Here is a 22,479-nt window from a genome sequence, read left to right as displayed (position 1 = left end):
AGCAAGGCCACTCTGGAGGCCTCGGACCTTAGGCTTTCTTGATTAAATAGACACTGTCAGGGTTCCTCAAGATCGTCTCAGGCCAGATTTTCATTGCATAGATGAGGAACCCCTCACCAGGAGGTGAGGCCCGATGCTGAGGATGGAAAGACAGGGAGAAAGGAGAACAGGAGGCGGGCCTGCTCCCCTCCTGAGGACACCACCCGCTCTCATCCTCCCTGAGGCCACCTGCCCAGGAGCTCGGCAACCATTCAGACAGCCACTGCAGAACTTTAAGATGCCATTTCAGACAATAAGATGAATTTTTTGTTTTTGAGTTGTTCTCAAAGCGGATGAAATCTACCAGAATAGAAAGGAATGAGAACTAAAACTGACTCGTGGAATTTTATACTTTCAAGATCTCGTGTGTTTAGGCTTTTTAAAAGGTATATCGCTAGTGGTTTTTTTTTTAAATTAACTGCTAGCCTGCTAGAGCCTTGAAAAGATGTGGAAAGAGTGAGCCCAGAAAGTGCATTTCTAAGCTCTCCCTTTAGTTGTGTTCCGCGGTCCACTAGTGGTCCCAGGTGGTTATCTTTGAAATTTCCTACCCGGCCTCCCTGGGCGCCCCTTTGTTCAATTTACACCAGCCGGACTCCAGTCACGGATGTGAGCACTGTCGGTGATGTGAGGGTTAGAAAGCATGTGACAGGCAAGCGCGCAAACTGGAAAATAAAAGACTCTTCTCTGTCCCCAATCAGCCACACGTGGTCCTCAAGCCTCACTGAAAACAAAAAGGTCAGCTGAGATCCAACTCAGAATGAGAAATATTATAGAGGCAACATTTTATATCCATCACTAGAAATGTCATCGTCAGTGTGGGGAATCAAGTAAAATAAAAGAAATTTTTTCTCAATTTGCGGGAAGAGAAAAAACTTTTTGGGTTAAATTATTTTTTTAACCAATTTTTCTTAAACTTTGTTACTATATATTCATTCATCTTCAAGCACCAAATTGTACAGAAGAATGTAGGAGGAAAGAAAGAATAAAGATAATGCCAAATATTAACAAAATTGAAGCAAAGAAAAAAAAGTTGAGAGAAAAAAGAGTTCTTTGGGGGAAAAAACCTTGTAGTCAAAATCCTAGCAATATTGAAAAAGAAAAGAAGAGAAAGGGTCCAGCCCAGACCCCCTGTGGAGCACATTTGTGTTGTGAGGGCTACCCTTACATTCTGGGAACTATCTTGAGATAGTACTAAGATGAGCCAGTTTTTCTTTCTTTTTCTTTCTTTTTTTTTTTTCCTATAGTCATGGAATAAACCCATTATTTCTGCTTTGTACCTCACAGCCATCATAGTTTTCCATCTTGTATTGCTCATCATCGTGACTTCATAGGTCCTTCAATTGTAATTTATCCATGCCTCTGGATAATAATGGTAAATAAGTTAAATTAAACTTAATTTGTAGTTCAGTCATTGCAGACAGCCTATTACATTCCTCTTTCATCCTAACAGTAGAAGAAGGTTTGGGAGCCGTGAACTTTCCAGCGTGAAGGAAAGAGTTTAAGGGGCTGCTTCAAGCTGGCTGCAGTGTGCGCCTGTGCTGGCCTGTTCACCTGCACCCAGGGTTGTCCTGGATCAGGTGACTTCTTGTGATTTCATAAAATAATAGAGTTTCAAACTGACAGGCCTTCAGAGCTGACTAGTCCAACTTATTCTACCAAAATATGAAGACCTGAGTTTTAGAAAGTATGCTTACTAACTTTGTACTCCATAGAGAATTCTCCGCTCGGCAGATAGGGTGACACAGCCTAGGATGTATTGTTGGTGTCATAACTAAAACTTTCTTACGTATTTACTTATACTCTGCCAGTCCATGACGTGGGAGACCTGTGTCAGTTAGCTACAGCGAATACCCCCTTTGGTACAAGGCAAACTTTATTCACCCTGTCTACTAGAACGTTCTGCCATAGTGGGAATGGCCTATGTGTGCTCTATCTAATAGGACATGTGGCTATTGAGCACTTGAAATGTGGCTTGTGTGACTGAGGAACTGAATTCTTTGTTTTATTTCATTTTATATTATTTTGTTTTATTTTAAATAGCCACATGTGCTATATGGACATGTGGACATCTGGACAAGGCATTCTAGACCATTTAGAATTTTTAAATATGGTTTTGTGTATATATTAAAGGTTCTTGCTTTCCTGTGGGGCTGGCCATCATAAACACTAAATTGCTTCTCTCTCTCTCTAGATTCGATCACTCAGCACAAGGTCTGTGCCTCTGAAAACTACCTATTACTGCAATGATGGGGCACCGCTCAACACGTGGCTGCGGCAGATAGCTCGCGAAGTCGTCTGTAGACATTCAAGTGAGAAACAAAACTGTGAAGAGGAGGAACTGACATAGAAAGGGTGCCTTTTTATGTCATCACATGTTTGTCCTGTGTGTGTTGTGGTTTTTACATAAAGAAGCTCCTTTGTGTGACTTTCTGATGTCTGAATGTGTTACAGAGAAGTGCTGACCAGCCCTATTGGGGCCATCTTTGTATCTTGGTAACGATCATAATTCAAAGGTCACAGAACCTTTGTCATTGAAGCACCATACTGTTAAATAAACAGTGGGTATTAATTTAAATTGTTTTATTACTGAGAACGATTGAAGAACCCGCCTAAGTATCTTGGTTAGACCCTAAGATCTTTATTAACATGTCATACTAGACGTGAAGGACATAGATCAGTCATTGGGGTTACTTTTTAGGTATCTGAGACTCTTCTGAAGGTAATTACTGAGGAAGGGGTGGGAGTCACAGTCACTGATAATTAGTGCCATCAGAGTAGCTCTGCTTCTCAAAGCTCAGTTTACGGTGAGGAGAGCATCGCCAGCAACAGGCCACAGCCTCCATCGGGCGCCCTGATGCTGTCCCCAAGAGGAAACTGGCAGTGGGGCTGAACCATACACCCGCCAACCGGTCACATTCTGAAGGAGAGAAACGCTAAATCCCATCAAGGTTGAAGGTGCCGTGAAGGCCTCCTCATGACGCTGTCCCCTCCCCGCGTTGTTCCTCTGTTACTCATCTCAGCTGTTACTCCTACTCAACAAATATCATGAGCCAACTGCTAGAACAAACCTTAGAGAAAGGAGGTGGCAATGCACGTGGAAACAATGAAGGGTTTTCTCTTAGTTTAATAGAGTGTGTTATAATACTCCTGCCCCGACAGCAGTTGAGTCTCAGAGCAGCTTGGCAGGCCCGAGTCCCTTTCTTCTCGTTAGAAACCCCATTGTGCTATATCCACAAGTGCCCCGGGCTTGTCTACTTTCAAGTTCAGGGACTTGGCAGAGCTCCCACAACCAAAAACTCCTGAGGAGGCCGAGAGAAACCGGCGACTCCTGCTGGGGACGAGCCACAAAGGACTTCCCACCACCACAACCGCATCAGCCGTAGAGTGCCACCCAGGCCGTCTGTCCATCCGGGCCGTCTGTCCACCCAGGCCTGCGTCCTCAGTGCCGAGTTCTGTCTCCTGATGCTGGCCTGCCAGCGGCCAGTCGGGATTCTCCTTCTAAAAGCCAGCACTCGATGAAGACACTGATTTGTGCCAGGCATTCCACTAAGCATTTTGTATGTGTTGCCTCATTTAATCCTCCCTGCCATCGTAAAAGTCAGTTACTGCAGGCCTGCCATCCCCTACCCAAAACAGGGAGGGCTAAAAGTGCCTCAGAATTCTGGTATTTTAAAAAGGTTTGAAACATATTGTGGCTGTCACCATTTCTATTGAACATTGTATTGAAGATTCTACCCAGAGAAGGCAAGAAAAAGGAATTAAAGGCATACAGATGGGGAATAAAGACATAACACTATTCTCAGATCACCTGACACTATATGTAGAAAATTATAAGGTGTCAAAGGAAAAATAGAACAAGCAAGTTTAGTAAGATTACAGGATACAAAATCAATATGCAAAACTAACTGACTTGTATTTCTTTGTACTATCGATAAATAATGAAAAAAGAAAATTAAAGACACTATTCCACTTACACTGGCATCTAAAAATAAACTTAATAGGAATAAATTTAACAAAAGATGTATAGGACCTGAATGCCAAAACTTAGAAAACGTTGCTGAGAGAAATTAAGTAAATGGAGAGATAAACCAAGTTCGTGGATTAGAAGACTCAGTACTGATAAGATGGCATTTCTCCTCAAATTGATCCATGGATTCAGTGTAATAATCAAAATCCCAGGGCGCTTTTTTATAGAATTTGAAAAACTGATGCTCAAATTCAGATGAAAATACAAAGAAACCCTAGTAGACAAAACAATTTTTTAGGAAAAGAACAAACTTGGAGGATTTACCTGATTGCAAAACTGGCTGTAAAACTATAGTGATCAAGAAGTGCGGTGTTGGGGCTGGCCCCGTGGCTGAGTGGTTAAGTTCGCGCACTCCGCTGCAGGCGGCCCAGTGTTTCGTTGGTTCGAATCCTGGGCACGGACATGGCACTGCTCATCAAGCCACGCTGAGGCAGCGTCCCACATGCCACAACTAGAAGGACCCACAACGAAAAATATACAACTATGTACTGGGGGGCTTTGAAGAGAAAAAGGAAAAAAATAAAATCTTTAAAAAAAAAAAAAAGTGCGGTGTTGGTGTAAAGATCGAATATAGGTCGAGGGAACGGAATAGAGCATCTGGATATGAATCCTCATATTTATGGTCAGTTGATTTTCAACAAAGGTGCCAAGGCAATTCAGTGCAGTAGGATAGTCTTTAAAACAAATGGTCCTGGAAAAAGAAAAAAATAAGACAAAAGTGCACTTATATCCTTACCTCACATGCAAAAAGACAAGAAAATGCATATAGATCTTTACCTCACATCATATAGGAAGTTAACTCAAAATGGACCAGAAAGCTACCTCAGGGTTTCTCAGCCTCAGCACTGTTGACATTTTGGATGGGTAATCCTTGCTGTGGGGGGCTGCTCTGTGCGTTGTAGTATGTTTATTAGCACCATCACTGGCCTTTACCTATTTATTAGATGCCAGTAGCGTACCCCACCCACTTGTGACAATCCACAGTGTCTCGAGCTATTCCCAAAGTCCCCTGGAGAGTAAAACTGTTCCCAGCTGAGACCTAACGTGAGAACTAAAATTATAAAAATTCTAGAAGAAAACATAGCAGGAAATCTTTCTGACCTTAGGTTAGGCAAAGATTTCTTAGATATGACACTGAAAGCACAATTAATAAAAAAAAAAATTGTACCTCAATTTATTCAAGTTAAATTTTTGCTCTTCAAAAGAAACCATTAAGAAAATGAAAAGACAAGCCACAGACTAGGAGAAAATATTAGCAAACCATGTATCTGATAAAGGAATTGTATCTAGTCTATGTAAAGAACTTCTATTCATTAATAAGATAAAGAATGAGCAGAAGATACTTCACACAAGAACATGCAGATTAATAAGCACATGAAAAGATGTTCAGGGTTGGTCATTAGAGACATGCAAATTAAAAGCACAATGAGATACCACTACACACCCTCTGGAATGGCCATAACCAACACTTTTGGCAATACCAAGAGTTGACCAGCATGTGGAGAAACTAGAACCCTCACACATTGCTGGTGACTGCAAAGTGATGCAGCCACCCTGAAACCCATTGGGCAATTTCCTTTAAAAATTAAGCATACACTTACTATATGACCCAGCAACTTCACTCCTAGGTATGTACCCAAGAGAAATGAAAACATGTGTCTACACAAGGACTTGTAGACAAATGTTCATAGCAACGTTATTCACAACAGCCAAAAACTAGATGCAATCCATCAACTGATAAATGGATAAACAAAATGTGGTACATCCATACCGTGGATTGCTACTCAGTCACAAAAAAGAACAAAATACTGATATATGCAACAACTTGGATCATCCCCAAATCATGATAAATGGAAGAAGCCAGACTCAAAGGACTGCATAGTGTATGATTCCATTTAGATAAAGATAAAGTTTCTAGACAAGAAAGCATAGGGGCAGAAAACAGATCAATCGTTTCCTGCCACTGGGGATAGGAGTGGGTATTGTCAGCAAACTTTTTGGGGTGGTGGGTGGAAATAGTCCAAAACTGGGTTGTGATTTTGGTTGTACAACTGTATACATTTAGTAAAATCATTGAACTGTACACTTGAGTAAATTTTATGGTGCATAAATTATATATTAATAAAGCTGTTTAAAAAAAAAACTATGTGGTCATCGTGGAGCTGTACCGCTCAGATCTCAGTTGAAGAAAGAACCTTCTGTTCAGCTCTAGTTAGCTGACAGCCTCCAGCCTCCACCTCAGCTTTTAAGCCAAGGCCACACTCTTCCTGGTCAGTCAGTCCCCAGCCAAGGACCGGGCCCAGCAGGGCGCATGGACAGGCTGATTCTGCTAACACGAGCCCCCTCTAACAGGCATCTTGGCTCCGGAACTCCCCATTCCGCTCTGCAGTGTGGTCTAAGGCTCTCTCTGCCCACTCCTGCTTCCTCCTCCTGTCCTTTTGCAGCTGTCAGCTCTGCAAGAGGTCCTGAAGGCCTTCCTTATGGGATCCTGCTCCCTCCCACTTTTATGTCTCACAGGAGTTATCCCCAATAAACCTCTTGCTCTCTTAACTCCGATCAGCGTCAGCTACCCGGACGACCAACGCGACGGAAAGTCCTGTGATGCAGAGAATTCCCTGGTGGAATCTGGGGCAGCAGCTTGTAACCTAATATGTCTTCAGTGACACATAGCACATTAAGTAGGATACATAAAACTATTAATAGTCTCATCTATATTCAGGTCAGATTTTGCCTCCAAATTCACTTACGAAAACCTATTTTTCAAAGCTTCTGGATTTTGGAATTGTAGATGAGCGACTGTGGACTCATATTGTTATCTACAGATGTTCTGCTTTTTGGAAATTACGTAACTTGCACAGAGTCACATAAACCAGTCGATGGCAGAAATGGTGTTTGGACATAGCCAGTCCCTTCACAGCCCTGGAAGCTCACTCAGGCTTAACAACGCACCTCTGAGAATGTCTGATGGACTGGTAGTAATTTTCAAATGTTTCCTGCATACCCGCCACGTGCAGGTCACTATCCCAAGCACTGTGTATGTTTGTGTCCAGTGGACCTCATATAACGACATGGTCCTCAAGCTTAGAATCAAAGTATTTCCACAAAACCTTAACAGTTCTTTTCAGCCTCCTTTAAACAGCAAACCTCTTTGCTCCAATGAGGTTGCATGAAAGTTGAAATAGGTAAAACAGATCCCGTGAGAACTGCCCTGATCCAAAATTGGGGAGGGGAAAGGAGAGGGTTCTAGATCTTCGCCAAGGACCCCTTCCTTCTCCCGATAAGGATAACTCCCACAATGCCTCTGTAGATACTTAGGAGATGGTCTCGCAACCACCCAGCTAGTCCGATCCTTCGCTTGACTGACAAAGAAGCTGACACCTGCAAAGTCATTCGATGAACGAGCAGTAACTCTATGAAAAGAATCTAAGTATCAGAACTCCTTCCCCACGATGCTTTCACTTTTTGGCACCCAAGATGGCACCAGCCGAAATTGTCTACGCACACGGGATAACGTTGCTCAAACTCAGAAAACTGCTTTGAAAGTCGCACATAACACGCTGAAAAGACGAACCACAAATGAGATTTCGTTTGACGTAGGCAATTAAAGCTTCTTTGTGTTCCGTAAGCCGCTCCCATTATTTTGTGCACACATTGCCACACTTTTGGATAGAAAATTTTCCACCGTGTGTCCTATTACATGCTATTGTCTCATGTTTTTAGAAATGCCATTTAGGGGCTTAAAAGATTTAATTTCCAGATAGTTATTTACAATCATGCCCCCTTAGAATTGTGTTTGAAAAGTGTATGAGAAAATTCTGAGCATACACATTTCAGGAATGATTTATATGACTGCTTCTCAAACTTTGATGTGAATTTGAATCATCTGGGGATATTATTAAAAGGTCGATTCTGATTTAGTGGATCTGGGGTGGGGCCAGAAATGCTGCATTTCTAACAAGCTCCCAGATGATCTCATGGAAGCTGTTGGAGTAGCAAGGATTTGGAACACTCAGAGGGATGTTATACGTTTACATACCATTTATTCTAAACAGGAATTAATGAGTTGGGGATTTTAATGTCTTGTTAAACGAAATTGATGTTCTAGCAGCGTGTTGCAAATATGTTGTCGAATTCTTATCAAGGTGTTTCTTCAAAAGTGCATAGGGCAATGACTCTCAACTCCTGCTGAACGTCAGAATCACCTGGAGAGTTTAAAAATATACAAACACCAGACAATACCCCAGGATTCTGATGTAACTTGTCTGGGCATCCATATATTGGGGCAGGGAAGGGGCATGTGTTTGTCTATTTAGTTCCAGGCAATTTGATCACATGTAAGGTCCATGTATGCATCACCACTGTGAAGGTAGAGAACATTTCCATCACAATGATCCCCCATGTTGCCCTTTATAACCACACCTGCTTCCCTACCAGCTTCCTCCCTTCCTTAACTCCTGGCAACCATTAATCTGTTTTCCGTCTCTATAACCTTGTCATTTCAAGAATGTTACGTAAATGGAATAGTACAGTATGTAACCTTTTGGCATTGGCTTTTGTCACTCATCATAATTCTCTGATAACTCATCCATGTTGTATGTATCGATGGCTGGTTCCTTTTTATTGTTGAGCAGTATTCCATGGTGTGGATGTGCCACAGTTTAACCACTAACCCCTTGAATAGGGTGAAGATAAATGTGAAATGCCCTAGCCCAGTGTGATGTTTGTGTGACAACTTGACTGTGTTATGTGGTGCCCAGATATTTGATCAAACATTATTCTTGGTGTGCCTATGAGCATTTCTGGATGAGATTAATATTTGATTTGGTAGAGTGAGTAAAACAGATAGCCTTTCCCAATGTGGGTGGGCCTTATCCAATCAGTTGAAGACCTGAACAGAACAAAAGGGCAGAACCTCCTGGAATAAGGGGGACCTCCTCATGCCCGATGGCCTTGACCTGTAACATCTCTCTTTTCCTGCCTTTGGACTTGAACTGAAACATTATCTCTTCTTGGGTTTTGAGCCTACCAGCTTTCAGACTGGAACTCACATCATCAGCTCTCCTGGGTCTACAGCTTGCCAACTGTAGATCTTGAGACTTCTCAGCCTCCATAATCACATAAGCCAATTCCGTATAGTAAATATACCCTATTGATTCTGTTTCTCCGGAGAACCTTAAGTGTGTAGCATAAAGTAGATATTTAAATGCTGAATCTGTATGTGAATCCAAGGGAATTGACAACTAAATAAGTCCTTCGGGTCTTTGAAGGAAAGATGTGTGGTGATGTATTGTGATGGATACTTTAGGAGTCTAAGCAGCATGGCAGAGTAGATCAGGAGTTGACGGGACGGGTGGGGAGAGCAGAGCCCAGTCTGTCATTCCCCCTCCCCCTAGGAAGGTTCCTGGAGCAGGATGAACACTGGGATCCAAGCTCTAACGTGGGTGAAGCCATTAGGCACAGAGTTTATCAGACCAGAGAGAAGTCATGGAGTATCGTAGAGCCTGTCGGTAGAACTGGGTTCTACCTGTCACTTGGTAGAACCAGGGCAGGTTGACTTCGCTTCCCTCACTCCCGGGACTCTCACCTGTAAAATGGGCATAGCTACTGCACTGCACAACTCATCATAAAACAAGGATTCTTGTAAGGGTCCAAAGTACAAGGTGTGAATGGTCTTTGCAAACCATCAGGCACTATGAAAACATCAACCATGATTATCCTTATTCCTGTTCTACCAGATATCCAGGAGCTGGTTTGTATTTACCCTGAGGAAACAAAAATGAGGACAGATTGGCAAGGTGCCTGAGAATGAGCCACTGGAGAGTTTCTCAGAGCATCATCTGGGACCTCCTGGCCCAGGATCACCCACAGTGCCGACTCCTGAGCCCACTGCAGAAGGACCAGATCAGGACCCCTGGAAGGAATGACTTGTTTAAACCCAAAGTTGTTTGAAATCTTCCAGTTCTGCTCCTTACAGGACATGCAGTAACATCCAGGGCTCCTGGATATGATCACACCTGGACGGGTGAGGGTGGAATCAACATTCTACAGTGGTCTTTAAGAAGGTAAGAAAAACAAGGGTATTTTTTGTGAAGGATTAAAATGATGAAATCCAAAGCATGAAGCTAAAGCAAAATGTGCCAAATTGGCCACACCATAAAACAGCCCTATTTTACACAGTACGTTGTTCTGTGTTGTGTAGGATATCAACGTAGGCTTGATAACTACAGGTAAAAATAAATAGCAAATTTATTCCTCCTTCTCTGTTTATGTTAAAAGCCACTCATAGTTTGCCATTTTATTTCACCAAACAAGAGGTGACAATTGGAGATCCGGTGAAAAGATCATCGTAACCCTTCATTTTTGGGCTGTTCTTGCCCTTCCTTCCTTATGTGAACTTTCTCTTAGTTAGAGGAAATCATACTGAGGAGGATAGGTCTTGTTTCGGGAGAAATGCAAAGAAAACAGATAACAGTCAAGTTTTTGACATCCAAAAAATTACAGAAGAAATGGAGCAGGATTAATAACCTAAAAATACTTTGCTACAACATACCTAAAAATACTGAAGAAAATATTACAGACTTCCTTTTAAATGTATTGCAGAAATCCTAATAAAGAAAGGAAATCCCCAGTGGGTGGGCAGTCAAGAGGGAGCTGGGAACAGAACTGTCTCGAGCCTTAGCGTCCAACGCTGCTGCCCAGAAATAGGGAGAGCAGGCTCTGGAGAACGAGTGGCTGGGGATTTATGGCAAAAGGGGTCAGCAGAGGAGCCCAGGGGCCTGTGCAAAGTGAGTGATATGGAGTAAATCCTCCAAATAAAACCGAAATTCTGGACAGGTGCAAACTCAGTGAAACAGAAGACTAGAAAAAATTCCGCACTGGTTGACAAAGAAGCTGTACTATCTGGTTGAGAGTCCTAATCAGGGAGAAAAAAAAATTATTGCTTTCAAACAGACCATATTTTCTGAACTAAAAACAATTTAGAAAATCAATGGCATAAAGAAGTCCAAAAACTGTATTTGTAAGTCTGAAAACATAAATAACTGATACATCAAAAGAAACCATAACGGAAATGAGATAATATTTAGAACAGAAGAATAAACTCCTGGGCTACAGCTAAAGCAGTATTTTGAGAAATACATACAGCCCTAAGCTTACATTAGTAAATAAAATGTAACTAAAAATTAATTAGCTAAATATCCAGCAAAAAAAAGTTGGGTAAAGTACTATACAGTAAATTAAAGAAAGTGATAGGAAGAAAATAATCAAGTTAATAGCAGAAATTAACAAAATAAAAATAAAGAAACAAAAGAAAGAATCCATTCAAAAGATGATTTTTTGAAAACACTGACAACATAGGTAAATATCTGAAAGCTTAACCAAGTTAATAAACATCAAAAAAAAATAAGAAGGCAGTGTAAAACTCACTGGTAATGTTAAATGTCTAGTCAAAGTTAGATTCTGTAATATGGTAATGATGGTGCATAATTCAATTATAACTCTAGTTTAAAAGTTAAAAAACAAATGTAGTAAAAATATCCATAACTACAATAATCTGTTATTAATTACAACGATATAAAAAATAAGTAAATTGTAACATCAATCGCCTAAAACTTGAGATGGAGGAGAGGTAAAAGTGTAAAGCATAGGAATTCTATTGAAGTTAAGTTGTTACTAGTTTAAAATATGGTGTGATAATTTTAAGATATTTAATGTTGCTCTCATGGTAACCACAGGGGAAAAATCTGCAGTAATTACACAGAAGAGCATGATAAAGAAGTCAAGGCATACTGATGCCACAGATATCAAAATACCAAAAAAGACAGGAGGATAAGACAGATTAGGGGTCCACACAACAACTAGAAAACAATTAACGAAATGACTATAGTTAGTCCTCACTTATCAATAATTACTTTAAGTGTAAATGGATTAAATTCTCCAACAAAAGATACAGAATGGCTGAAAGGGTGAAAAAAGAAGATCCAAAATATGCTTCCTACAGGAGACTCACTTTAGCCTTAAAAACATGTATGGACTGAGAGTGCAGGGATAAAAAGATATTTCAAGCAAGTGGTAACCAAAAATAAGCAAGAGTAGCTATACTTAGACAAAATTTACTTTAAATTAAAAATGGTAAAAGAGACAAAGAATTTCACTGTATAATGATAAAGGGTCAATCCATCAAGAAGATAGAACAATTCTAAATATTTATGAGCTCAATAACTGAGCAACTAAATACGTAAAGCAAAAACTAACAGGAGAAATAAACAGCATTGCAATAATAGTTGGGGACTTTAATACCCGACTCTCAACAGTGGATAGATCATCCAGACAGAGAATCAATAAGGAAACAATGGATTTAAACACTTTAGACTTAATGACCTAACAGACATATGCAGAACATTCTATCAAACAACCCATTTTTCTCAAATGCACATGGAACATTTTCTAGGATAGACCCTATGTTAGGCCACAAAACAAGTCTTAACAAATTCAAGAAATCATCTTTGACCACAATGATATGAAACTAGAAATTAATAACAAAAGATAAAACTGGAAAATTCACAAATACCTGGAAATTAACACTCTCCTGAACAACCCACACATCAAAGAAAGAAATAAAGGGGAAATAAAGTATCTTGAGACAAATTAAAATGGAAACACATACAGAAATTTATGGGATTCTGCAAAGACAGTTTGAAAAGGGAAGTTCATAACAATAAATGCATACATTAAGAAGCAAGAAAGATCCCAAATAAACAATCTAACTCCATGCTTTAAGGAACTAGAAAGAAAAGTAAATTGAGCCTAAAATTAGCAGAAGAAATGAAATAATAAAGATTAGAACAGAATTAAATGAAATAGAGAATAGGAAAACAACAGAAAAGATTTACCAAACTAAGAGTCTGTTCTTTGAACAGATAAAGAAAACTGACAAGCCTTTAGCTAGACTAACCAAGGATAAAAGAGAGAAGACCCAAATCAATGAAATTAAAAGTGAAAGAGAAGACATTACAAATGATGCCACAGAAATACAAAAGATCATCAGAGGCTACTATAAACAAGGATATGCCAACAAACTGGACAACCTAGAGGAAATGGAAAAAATTCTTCGAAACATACAAACTACCTAGACTGAACCAGGAAGAAATAGAAAGTTTGAATAGACCAGTTACTAGTCATGAGATTGACTCAGTAATCAAAAATCTCTCAATGAGGAAAAGCCCAGGACCAGATGGCTTCACTGGTGAATTTTGCCAAACACTTAAAGAAGGACTAATACCAGTCCTTCTCCAACTCCTTCAAAAATTGAAGAGGAGGGAACATTTCCAAACTCATTTTACCAGGCCAACCCTACTCTGATACCAAAGCCAGCAAAGGACACTACCAGAAAAAAAAAAACTACAGGCCAATATCGCTGATGAATGTAGATGTAAAAATTCTCAATAACATGCTAGCAAATTGAATTCTGTAGGCTCATTCACCATGACCAAGTGGAATTTATCCCTCAGATGCAAGGATGGTTCATCATATGCAAATCAATCAATGTGATACAGCACATTAATAGAATGAAAGGGAAAAAATCATATGATCACCTCAATAGATGCAGAAAAGGCATGTGACAAAATGCAACATTCATTCATGATGAAAAAAAAAACTCAACAAATTAAGTATGGAAGAAACTTACCTCAACATAATAAAGGCCACATATGATAAGCCCACAGCTAATATCATACTCAATGGTGAAAGGCTGAAAGCTTTTCCTCTAAGATCAGGAACAAGACAAGTGTGCCCAGTCTCACTGCTCCCATTCAACGTAGTACTAGAAGTCCTTGCCAGAGCAATCAGGCTAGAAAAAGAAATGAAAGTCAACAAAATTGCAGAGGAAGAAGCAATCGTCTCTATCTGCAGGTGACATGATTTTGTATATAGAAAATCCCACAGACTTCATGAAAAAACTGTTAGAGCTAATCAACAAATTCGGTAAAACTGCACCATACAACATTAACATACAAAAATCAGTAACATTTCTACACACTAACAATGAATTATCTGAAAAAGAAATAAAGAAAATGATCCCATTTACAATAGCATCAAAAACAATAAATAAAATACTTAGGAATAAACTTAATCAAGGAGGTAAAAGATCTGTACACTGGAAACTACAAGACATTGATGAAAGAAATTGAGGGAAACAAAACAAATGGAAAGGTGGAAAGGTATCTTATGTTCATGCATTGGGGAAGTGAAAGAATCCGCCCCCCCCCCCCCCCGCCTTTTCCTTAAGGTGCTTATGGCTGGTCAAATAATTAAAAAGGCAGGTTAGCAGGAGAAAATCAATCAAAGTTTAATGGGATGTATACATGGGAGAAACTCAGGGGAAACGGAGCAACTCAGCCAGATGGCCAAGGCTGCCTGTTTAAGTATCTTTAGCTACAGACAAGGAGGACATTTGGGGTGGTGATTTGGGGCTTCAAAGGGGAGGAAGGCAACCCACATGGAAATGGAAAAGCAAATGTTCGATAAATAGAACTTGGATAAGGGTGGGCTTAGCAAGGATCCTCCCAGTCTACCAAAACCCAGAGTTATCTATGGTAGAGGCCTATCCTGGGGACAGGTCTTTATTTTAATTTTCTTTTAGGCAGTTGGGGAGAAAGGTTGAATTTTTTGCTGAGTCTGAACCTTTATTGTCTTTAGCTCAAAGTAATCTGCACACCAGAGTGGCACATCTTGGGGCATCCTGGCCTGAACCCCATCACATGGAGTGGAAAAATTAATATTGTTAAAATGTCCATACTACCTAAAGCCAGCTATAGATTCTATGTAATCTCTATGAAGATTCCAATGGCATTTTTTACAGAAGTAGAGAAAACAATTCCAAAATTTACGTGGAAGCACAAAAGACCCCAAACAGCCAAGCAATCCTGAGAAAGAAGAACAAAGTGGGAGGCATCGCCCTTCCTGATTTCAAGCTATCCCATAAAGCTGTAGTCATCAAATCTGTATGGTACTGGCAGAAAAACAGACAAATAGGACAATGGAACAGAATCAAGAGACCAGAAATAAACCCAAGTATATATGGACAAAAGAGCCAAGAATACTCAATGGAAACAACAGTCTCTTTAATAAATGTGCTGGCAAAGTGGGATATTCACATGTAAAAGAATGAAACTAGGTCCCTATCTTACACCACTCATAGAAATTAACTTGAAACAGATTAAAGACTTAAATGTAATACATGAAACTCCTGGACAAAAACTTCAAAAAATCTTCTTAACATGGGTCTTCGAAATGATTTTTTGGATATGATACCTAAAGCACGGCAGCAAAATGAAAAATAAATCAGTGGGACCGTATCAAACTGAAAGGCTTCTGTACACGAAAGAAACAATGAGCAAAGTGAAAAGGCAACCTGTGGAATGGGAAAAAATATTTGCAAACCATATTTCAGATATGGGGTTAATATGCAAAATATATAAAGAAGTGATACAACTAAAAAAGAAATAATCTGATTAAAAAATGGGCAATCTCAACAGACATTTTTACAAAGAAGACATAGGCACGGCCAACGAGTACATGAGAAGATGCTCAACATCACTTGGCATTAGGGAAATGCAAATCAAAACCACAATGAGATAAACACCTCATGACTGTTAGAATGGCCATCATCAAAAAGACAAGAGAGAAGAAATCCTAACAAGGATATGGAGAAAAGGAAACATTTCTGCACTGTTGTAGGATTATAAACTGGTGCAGCCACTATGGAAAACAGTATGGAGGATCCTCAAAAAATTAAAAAATAGAACTACCATATGATCCAGCAGTTCCACTTCTGGAACTATATCCAAAGGAAACGAAAACACTAATTCAAAAAAATATCTGCACCCCCATGTTCATATCTGCACTGCCATGTTCATATGTGCACCCCCATGTTCACATATGCACCCCCATGTTCATATGTGCACCCCATGTTCATATCTGCACTCCCACATTCAATGCAGCATTATTTACAATAGCCAAGATATGGAAAATGTCTAATCCCACGGTGGCCCAGGCATGGTGAATTCAGATACTCATACATATAAACTGGCACAATGGTTTTTGAAAGCAATTTGTCAATAAACATGAAGTCATCAGAACATCCATATCCTCAATCTCAATAATTAATCTTAAGAAAATATTCTAAAAAAAGGAAAATGATGTGTACCCAAAAATGCTCATTGCAGGATTGTTTACATTGAAAGGAAACTGGGAACAATCAAATATCTAACAATATGGAAATTATTTAGTAAGTTATTATCTATCAGTCTGATGAAACGCCAAACAGCTGTTACAAATTATGAAGACTGATAATATAGGAAATGTTCATGATATGAAGTAAAAAAATATAAAATTACATTTATACTGCAATCAGAACCAAACAAAATTACATATGTGTAGTAAAAAAAAATAGGAAGGTAACATACAGATATGATTTGAGTGGAGTAACTGGGTATGACTAATTTTGTTATAAGACTTTTGTTCATGTTAAAATGTGTGTTCAGTAGTATTACTAAGAATTTTGAAAAGAAAAATTCAGGCACCTACCTACTCAAAGCCAGTTACACTCGAAGCCTGACACATGTAGCAGTTTATATGTTGAATCTGGGCTTCCTCCTGTTTCTTTGCCTACGTACGAGTTCAAGTTTCTTTGGTCAAGTTACTTAAACACCCAAAGCATGAATGTCCTCATCTCTAAAATGGGAGTATTAATACTTACTCGGAACCCCATTAGGGGGTCAAGTTGCTCAGATCATAAAGCTCTTTGCAAACTGCAAATGAAGACCCGGTCAACCTCCCATCCCCATCGCCTGCTCTCCAACTTGACCATTCTCCCCTTCTCCACATCTGTTTAATTTTATTTTTCTATGTTCAACTTGATTGTTTTGCCTTCTCTTCCATCTCCTTATTTTCCCCTCCCTTTGTGGAGGTCGAAATGGGTTTCATAGGCTTTAAACCAAGGTGCTGCCTCCTTTCTGGAGGTTCCGTGGGAAAAGTCCTTTTCTTGCCTTTCCCAGCATCTAGAGGCTCCTGCCGTCCTTGGCTGGTGGATGCTTCCTCCATTTCCAAAGCCAGTGGAGTCTTTATCACATGCTTCAGCCTAACACTGACTGTTCTGTCTCCTCCTTTCCCCAATTCAGGACCCTGTGATGACACTGATTACCATGGACCCACCCAGAAGGTCCAGGATAATCTCTTTATTTTAAAGTCAGCTGATTAGCAACCTTTCCCTCTGCAACCTTAGTTCCCCCTGGGCATGTTAGGTCACAAAGTCACAGGCCAGGGGCCATTCTTCTCCTACCACCCTGTCCCTTCATTCCAATTCAATCTAAGATGGACTTACTGGTCACCCATCTCAGTGGCACCCAGCCCTGGGACCTTAGACGAGACACTTGTCTTCTCGAAGCTGTAGTTTCTTCAACTGGCAATAGTGTTAAAGAGAAAATACATAATCATGACAGTTGTTAAAGCACAGTAAGGCAGAATTTATTCAAGGGGGGCCACGGCAATGGATGTGGGGACCCCTGCAGTGGGGTCTTGCAGTGGGGCAGAGGGATGGGACTCAGCTGTGAATACAGCACGAGCAAGCGGGGTTCACAGCCAAGGAGCAGGGCGGGCTCAGTGAGTGGAAAATCAGAAAGAGAAAACCTGATGGGAGAGGAGGCTTCTGACCAAACCGATCCAACAGGAGTCTTGCTGAAGGCAGGCGAGGAGGTCAGACATCCCCTGGGAGATGGTGGGGCGTGAGGAACCCATCAGATATCCAGGGTGATCAGATATCAAGGGTGGGGGGTTCTGATTAAACTGACAGCAGGGTTCTCGCTAAAACTGGATTTACAAGGCGGGGCACAGAGGGGCCTAGGAGAAGGTTCAGGAGGCTGACTGAAGTTTGGTCAAGCACAGAGTCTTTGTCAACAGTCACAACACACACAACAGTCACAACGAGGTCCCTCAGGATGAAGGTCAGGCGAGATGGAAGAGGACGTTTGCAACAGCGCGGGAGCCCAGGCCGCTGAGTTTGCATCATTCAGGAGTCATATCAACCCCAAAACGTGGGTCAACCAACTGAGAGGGAGGCCCAGCGCAGACCAAGAAATTCCCAGCCAACAGACCTCACTCTCACAACTGGAACCACGAAGAAAGAGTAGAAAACGTTTTTTACTTAACAGTCACTGTGTGTGTTAAGCAATTATTTAACTTATTTGATCACACTGTAAAGGCCGAAATATATACATTTGAAAGTGATTAAAGCGATGTCCCCTGTTGAATTTTGCTTCATCTTTTACTTTATTTAAATTTATAAAGTCTATTTTCTGTGCCAGGAAAACAGTATCCACTTTTCTCCCCTCATATTTGTACGTTAACTGAGACAATAATGAAAATTACTGAACTGAAACTAAACAAGCACATGCCGAGATTCTTCAGGCGAAACTAGTGTTTGGTTTGGGATGTGTTCCCAGTTTAGGCACGGATGTTTTCCCAAAGCCTTGGGGCCTTCCAAAAGTCCCAAGCTCCATCTAGAACCCTAAGATGCTGGCCCCAGTCATCCCTTCATTAATCTGGTTTCGAGTTTTTAAATGTCTGGATTCACAGCTTATCTATGGGAACAAATAGTTTTCCATCTTCGCTATCCCAGAAAGAAGATTGACTGAAAAAGGTAATTTCGTGTCCCCTCCTGCACAAGCCAGTGGACGAAATCCCAGCCAAACCTGAGGAGAGAGGCATTGTCAGGAGGAAACCCGTTCTGGGGATGGTCCAGCCATCCGTCCATCCGTCCATCAACAGGAATGTAGCGATGACGTGCATTAGCAGCAGTTCTGTCAGCTCAAGGATGCTACAGGGACCCAGAGAGAGCAGGACAGAAGAGGCTGCCAGACCCAAGGCTTGGCACAAAAAGCCAGCTGTCAGCCAGATAACATGCTCTGCCAGCAGCGTGAAACTCAATCAGTAAGTTATTGGGGATTGGTCAGAGAAAAGAGACTCTTTGTCCTGAGTGTGCAGAGCTGCTGATGGCAGAGGGCAGGAGAGGGGCTGTGACTCATGATGCCACAAGTTTCGCTCCAAAAACAGAACTGGGGACATTCTGTGGGGATAGAGCCGATGGCGCAGTAGGAGGTAGAAGGCTGAAGACAGACTGTCACCTCGTCTCTGTGGCCGTACAACCCAGAAAAGACTGTGGAGGCAGCCATCCAACGCAGTGGGAGACTGACAGAGGAATTCGGTTATTTTGAACTCTTGGGTGTTTTGCTTTTCTTGAGCAATTCCCACCCCACCCCCCTTTGGTGATTTATTGGATTCAGGGCCACCTTCTAATATCCTCTGAGCCCAATTTAGACTTTAACACTTAACATATATATGCTCCAGGAGTTAAGGGCTCACTTCCTGCACTAAAGAAGCAGAGATTGAGAAAAATGACCCCTGTGATCCGTAATTTTGATGGACCCAAGTGAAGTTAGCCTGTCACCAGAGGCAAAGGGATAATATTTTTTAAGACGTGGGAATCTTTTCCATGCTGTTGTTCAAGGCAAGACTGTTGTAGCTTCATCTTCTCATAGGGTGTCTACACCTGCTCGTTGCCACCTTGGACTCACAGTGTTTGCTGTCCTTTCCTGACCAACGTTCATCACACATCTGAGGTTTATTCACACCGAACACCAATACCCCAAATGCTCAAGACATTTATGGAGCACCTATTGTACATCATCACGTACAGATATCTACCTGGCTCTGGGGACCAGAAAAAACTAAGACAGAGCAGCTGCCCTGAGAGCTGACAGCCTTGAAGGGAGTCAGGTTGGAAAATAAATTATGATGCACTGTGATAAGCTCACCAAAGATGGAGAAAGAGACACCTCTGAGAAAGGTGTGGGTAGTTCTCTAGGGCAAGGGATGGAGTTTAGGAAATTCTTCCAGGAGAAACAGGCATCTGAGGTAGGTGTTAAAGGAAGCTCAGGCATTTCTCGAGGGGAAAACACAGCAAGGAAGAGGCCATGGAGGTGTGGGAAAGCATGCTGCGCTGCAGGAGCGCTGGAACTTCAGGGGGAGGGGTCAGTAAGAGGAAATGCAACAGATAGACCAGCCCAGGCCAGACGTGAGCATCAGCTGGTTACGAGAGGCTCCTGTAAGTTTCCAGACAAGAAACGTCAGGGTGCTGGACCAAATGCTCACAGAAGTGAAAAGGAGAAGATGGAATTAATGGAACTTGCTGACTGACTAGCTTTGCAGCGTAAGTCAGAAGACAGAGCTGAATGAAGATGAGTCTCAGGATTCAGGTAGACGGTGTTAGAACTCTCAGGAAGATCTACATTTTAATAGGCATCAGATCCATAAGCTAAAGGGAAAAACTGTACTGGAGTGCTTTAGCCAGTAAAGCGTGTGATCCAGTGGACATAAAGAAGCCAAGTTCTTTTTGCTGAAGACATTAGTAAGAAAGACGGGGGAGGGGCGATTAAAAGCAAATTATGTTTCCTAACTATTTTAGGCATGTTAAATATTCTAAATAGTTGTCAGATTTCTAAACCTTGACACTGTGTTATCAAAGAAAGTAAATAACTGACTTCCATTTTCAGCAAGATAATGAATATTATAATGGACATGTCAAAACGCAGAATGAAATGTAGAGAATTTGCTTTTGAATGATGGATAAGCCTGCAGACTTTAGAGCTGAGGAGAGCTGGGACAGCATAAAGTAGAGAGGTGAGTCCACACTGATCCGCTGACCTAGACCCGTGTGTGTGTCTGTGTGTGTGTGTGTGTGTGTGTGTGTATGGGGAGCAAGGAGAAATCAGAATGGCTGGCACCTCTGATAAAGTTGAGACTCAGACAGGGTTATGCTCCCAGGAAAAGGGCTAGGCAGGGGGAAAGATGACTTCTCTGCAAAGACAAACAACAAGGATATTTGTCTTTATCAGCAACATCCTTAGGCACCTGGAAGAAGCAGAACATATCTTCTAGGGAGTCTCCCTTAAGCTGTGCTTCTGCTAGCACTCACAGGTAAAGTGGCCACAGATTTGAACGCGCACACACGCACTTCCAGGTAAACCATCAAGACTGGCTTCAAGAAAAGCAAAAAGTAGAACGAGACCAACCAAGACCTCAGACATGGAGTCATCAGACGTAGATTATAAAATAAGAATGTTCAACATGGGAAAAGAAAGAAAAGAAGAGCATAAAAACAAGAGAAAGGAGCAAGAAATGCCCCAAAACAATAAGCCATAGTTGAAAAAGAACTAAATAGAACTTACAGAAAAAAATTTTTTAAATTTTAACAGTGTTAAAATTTTTTTGAATCTCCACGTAAAAGGAGATGCCCTGGATAGCAAAACCAAACCAAGGTATGCTCATGAACTCCAAAATGCATGCACGTGAAGACAAATCACTGCTGGCCACAAGATCTGTGTGGTACCAATATCCATACAGGGAGAAGGAGACTGACCTGAGAACAGTAGAATCCCCAAATAGCTGTTATTACTAGGGAGCACAGGGGGCCCAATTTGAGAACAGCCCCCGGGTTTCGCCCAATCCAACAGCATGTGAGTGCAAGGGGACCACAGTAAGAAGGATCAAAGGGTCCCAGAGCAGTCTACACTCTATGAATGCTCAAAACTGACTCACCCAAGTGCCTTCCTAGGCTGGAGTCCTACACTGAAGAGAAATTGCTGAGAGTGGGATCCAAACTGATCAAGACAGGCATGACAGAGACAAAAAAGAGGGTGAAGATGAGCGGTTGGCAAATCTCTCCTGTAAAGGACCGGACTGAATACCTTGGGCTGTGAGGACCACACAGTCTCTGTTGGAACTCCTCAGCTGTGCAGTCACAGTGTGAAAGCAGCCACAGAAGGTGTGTAAATGAAGAGATGTGTCTGTGCTCCACTAAAACCTTCCTTACAGACACTGAAATATGAACTTCACAAAATTTTCATGTGTCATAAAACGTTCTTTTTCTTTTTTTTTGGTTTTGTTGCTGTTGTTTCAATGATTTAAAGGTAAAACCATTCTTAACTCACAGGACATACAAAAACTGGTGGTGGGCCAGATTTAGGTTTCCAAGCCCTGGTACCAATCAAAGTAGAGTAAAGGAAAAAACACAAGTTCGGATGCTCAACCTCACTAGTCATCAAGGAAAGGCCAGTCACAACCACAATGAAATATCAACTCACACCTGTTGAAATGGCTTTTATCAAAAAAACAAGAGATAACAAATGTTGGTGAGGATGTGTAGAGAAGGGAATCCTTATACACTGTTGATGGGACTGTAAAATGGCGCAGCTGTTATGGAAAACAGAATAGCAGTTCCTCAAAAACTTAAAAATTGAACACCCGTATGATCCATCAATTCCACTCCTGGGTACCTATCCAAAGGAATTGAAATAAGG

General features: G+C 41.1%; 1 protein-coding gene across 1 annotated transcript in view; it reads left to right on the top strand.

Moving 5' to 3' along the window:
* MCPH1 (microcephalin 1) overlaps positions 1 to 2,464 on the top strand; it is a 233,726-nt gene extending 231,262 nt beyond the window's left edge. Inside the window, 1 exon segment of the mRNA XM_046648531.1 lies at positions 2,231 to 2,464. Coding sequence (XP_046504487.1) covers positions 2,231 to 2,286 — 56 coding nt within the window. The 3' untranslated portion in view covers positions 2,287 to 2,464.
* Positions 2,465 to 22,479: the final 20,015 nt, after the last annotated feature.

This window comes from Equus quagga, chromosome 22, assembly GCF_021613505.1.
Source record: "Equus quagga isolate Etosha38 chromosome 22, UCLA_HA_Equagga_1.0, whole genome shotgun sequence".
Classification (NCBI taxonomy): domain Eukaryota; kingdom Metazoa; phylum Chordata; class Mammalia; order Perissodactyla; family Equidae; genus Equus; species Equus quagga.
Note: the sequence above shows the minus strand (reverse complement) of the source record. Positions and strands in the feature narration are given on the sequence as shown.